The sequence below is a fragment of the Corylus avellana genome, chromosome ca4 (assembly GCF_901000735.1).
Source record: "Corylus avellana chromosome ca4, CavTom2PMs-1.0".
NCBI classification, from domain to species: Eukaryota; Viridiplantae; Streptophyta; class Magnoliopsida; order Fagales; family Betulaceae; genus Corylus; species Corylus avellana.
In genome coordinates this window covers 9,690,877-9,694,463 of record NC_081544.1, presented here as the reverse complement: position 1 = coordinate 9,694,463, position 3,587 = coordinate 9,690,877, and the positions used below count along the sequence as shown (strand labels likewise).

At 32.0% G+C, this 3,587-nt stretch overlaps 1 protein-coding gene across 1 annotated transcript in view; it reads right to left on the bottom strand.

The window, feature by feature from the left end:
• Positions 1-2,617, bottom strand: part of LOC132178023 (ABC transporter G family member 3-like) — an 18,664-nt gene extending 16,047 nt beyond the window's left edge. The window contains exons 1-3 of the mRNA XM_059590489.1: positions 2,143-2,617; positions 356-435; positions 14-218 (exon numbers count right to left, since the gene is read on the bottom strand). Coding sequence (XP_059446472.1) covers positions 14-218; positions 356-435; positions 2,143-2,473 — 616 coding nt within the window. The 5' untranslated portion in view covers positions 2,474-2,617. The remainder of the gene's footprint in view (positions 1-13; positions 219-355; positions 436-2,142) is intronic.
• Between the last annotated feature and the right edge of the window lie 970 nt (positions 2,618-3,587).

Below are 3,587 nucleotides of genomic sequence, written 5' to 3'. Positions count from 1 at the left end.
CTCCTCTTCTGACCACCGCTGATGCCTTTGGCTCCCCACCCACCGCCAATTCTTGTGTTCATGGCATCCTGCAACCCCATTTCTGTGATTATCGTATCAGCTCTCTCCCTTTTCTCTGACTTTGACATGGAGTCTGGAAGTTGCAGGTGAGCAGAATAATTCACGGCTTCTTTCACCGTTAATGTTGTCATCAGAGTATCATCTTGTGTCACGTATGCCTGAGTTCACCATGGTGAAATTAAAGTAATTAGTAGAATTTAATTAGTGATATTTGCTACATTTCTTGACGAAATATATTTCTTTCTTGATCCAAAAAAGGGTGATTAATTTCTTTCTCTTTTTTCTTTTCCCTTACCGAGGTCCCATAAGCCAGCGCCTGTTTATGGCCGTTGATTAGAATTTCCCCCGACTGCCTTATGTTTGATTCTAATCTCCCTGCAAAATAAAATTTCAATTATGTTAAAACAGTTTTCAATTTTATATTTATATATATTTTGTCATTTGGAATGTTTTAAATAGAAAGTTTTTAAAGAGACTTGGAGAAAAAAAAGTTTCACATGAGAAAAAGTACAACTCACACCAAGTTACTTATTTAAAGTAAGCAATACTTGGGTGTACACACTATAAATAATCCACTGCAATCAGTTTAAGACACAGGAAATTCTTTGCTGAGATGCAACAATATCGCTTTACTCATGTGAATAGCTCTTAAAAAGTCTTGCGATGACTTTCCTCATTGAATACCAAATGATTTTTAGATGAAATAGTCAATGGTCCGATCCAACCAACGGTATGAGAACTAAGATCATAGGTTCGAGTCATGAGAGCATCACGTTGAGAGAGTGATTGTTAAGGTGCATTAGTGCCGTTCTACTCGTGGATGATTCTTAAAATATGCTTTGTAAGGTACAATTTTGAGTACTATAAAAGTCTTTAACTTTCCTCAATGAACACCAATTAATTTTCAAATGAGATAGTCAAAAATCTCTAAGGTTGTTCAAGTTTTGTTTTGTTTTGTGCAAACATAACCAAACTAGGTAAGATTTTTTGGACTCCATTGGATTTTAAAGAAATGTTTGTTGCCTAACAATAATTTCCCAAAAAGTAGCACCTTTACAGCATTCAATTTCCTGATGTATCTTTTAAATTATTATAAATTATAGTTGGGCAGTAGACCATACGAATTTATTTATTGGTGGGACTAGGTACTTCCATAATAAACGTGCCAGTTGAGTCTGTTTGTACTAAGATAAGTATATTTTTGGAATGGATCCAACTTTTAATTTTTTTCGTATCTTTTTGTTAGGATTTTTTATTAAATTCCTACAAATTCTCAAAATACCTTTTTTTTTTTTTTTAGAAAAAATATTTTAAATTTTTTTTCAAAGATTGAGGCATGGCTATTTTTGCAAATATCATTAAATTTGGACCAAAGTCTTAATCTTTGCAATTTTTTTTTTCCCCTAAAACAAATGGAAGTATTTTGAAAAAATTAAGTTTTCAAAAAAGGTGAGATTGCAAACAGTTGAAAAATGTATACACTAAATTGACAGAAATTGAATTTTAAAGAGACATTGCAAAAGTAATGACAATTCAAAGAAATAAAGCGAAATTTCTCCTAAAATAAATCATCATTATAACAAAAGAACAGCTTATTTTCTTATAAGATCCATTGCTTTTTCACTAGTTCAAAGAATCTAGATCCATGATATTCAACAAGTGAGAGAGTTGAGTAGAGACCAATTTCACCTTCATTTATGACATTCAGGCCTTATTTGTTAAACTACACCATAATCCCCCACATTCACTCACGCTATTCACTTTATTATCAAAACATTTTCATTTTTTTATCACATCACTCATTTTTTATATCATATCATTTACTTTTTATTATTATTTAAATAGAAAAAAAATCACTATAAAATAAAATTTTTTCACTTTCTAATATCACTTTTTCACTTTCCTATATTAATCAATATTTTCTTTTTTAATAATTTTAAATATAAACAGTGTCACGAGGGTTGTTTGCTGAACACCTCTCATTCTACAACGGTTGACGTAAAATATAATAAGTAACTTTTCATGAAAATAACGTCGATCAATATAAAATGAGTGAATTCAAGACAAAAATGATAATTTTACCTGCCAAAGCATCAAGGAGGGTAGACTTGCCACAACCGGAAGGACCCATTATGGCCAAGAGCTCGCCTGGTCGTGCAAAACCAGACACACCCGCAAGTATTGATCTGCTACCACTCTTTTTGTTTGAAACAGTCACCCACAAATCTTCCCATGTCAGGAAAACACCATCCTCCACCGACATACTTCTAACGACGACGTTTCCTCCTCTGTTACCTGCTGCAGGCACAAGACCAATATCAATGGTTTCCACCTCTAAAGATGTTGAACGTGGAGCTCTTGGGTTCTGGTTTACTTCATAATGACTGGTGTTTGGTTGAAGAAGGGAAGCCATGGCCAATTGTTAATTTGAAGATATGTGTAGAAAGAGCTGAGAAGACGCTTGGCTTTTATGGGCGTTGTGGTGAGAGTAAGAGAGCTCACTATTTAAAAGGCAATTTATGCTGATGCTGAAGGTGCTACAGAGAGTATGTATGAGCTTGTACTTATCTCAATACTCAAAGTCGACAAAACAGATATTGTGATCTGAACGACAAGGAAGCACTTTTAAAGGAAATCGAAGGGTTAAAAAGCAGGTTGCTGTCATTTTCTGATGGATCTCATAAGAAATCTGTTGAAAAACTAGTAAGACCTCCTAATCTAAATCATCACATGGGCATTTCAAATAAGAGATGTAATTGAATAGAAAAAATAAAAAATAAGGGATGTAATTTTATTGTGTAGCAGGTAGGCTGTATGTCTGACAGTAAATAGTTTCTTGAAATGATGTTTACTAACCCAAATACTTTTTAAATAGTGATAATCATAACACCAGCGTGAGTAAACAATTACTTATGCTGGTGTATTATATATTATTATATTATAAAAAAAATTTTGAATAGTAATATTAAAAAAATAATATTATAAAATATACTAGTGTGAGTTACTGTTGACTCACGCTGGTATTATGATTATCACTACTCAATATCTTCTTCCAAATTTGGTGATACTCCTATATTTCTGTAGTCTTTTTTTTATATAAGATAATGTTAGGTGTTTTTTTTTTTTGTAATTTTTTTCTTCTTTTTTTTTTTTGTGTTTTTGTAGTAGGTGAATATTATTTTATTTTATTTTTTTAAAGAAAATAACATTTATTACTCTTATTTAATTTTTAAAAAGTAATATTCACTTATTACTAAAAGAATAAAAAAATACTAAAATATCATCTAGTATTTCCCTTTTCTTTATTAGCAACAGCAGAAATATGTGGCATATAATTTATACGTGACACATTTACTGGAAACACATGGAGGTGGGTTGTCTAGGACATGCTCTGAAAGATGGATCCTATAATGATTTTTTTACATTTGATGCTCAAATGTTTAGCAACTCAAACAGAAAATTCTTGTGGGCTGCTTCAGTGGCGGATCCAGGAGTTCATTCTACCGGGGGCGTCAATAAAATAATAA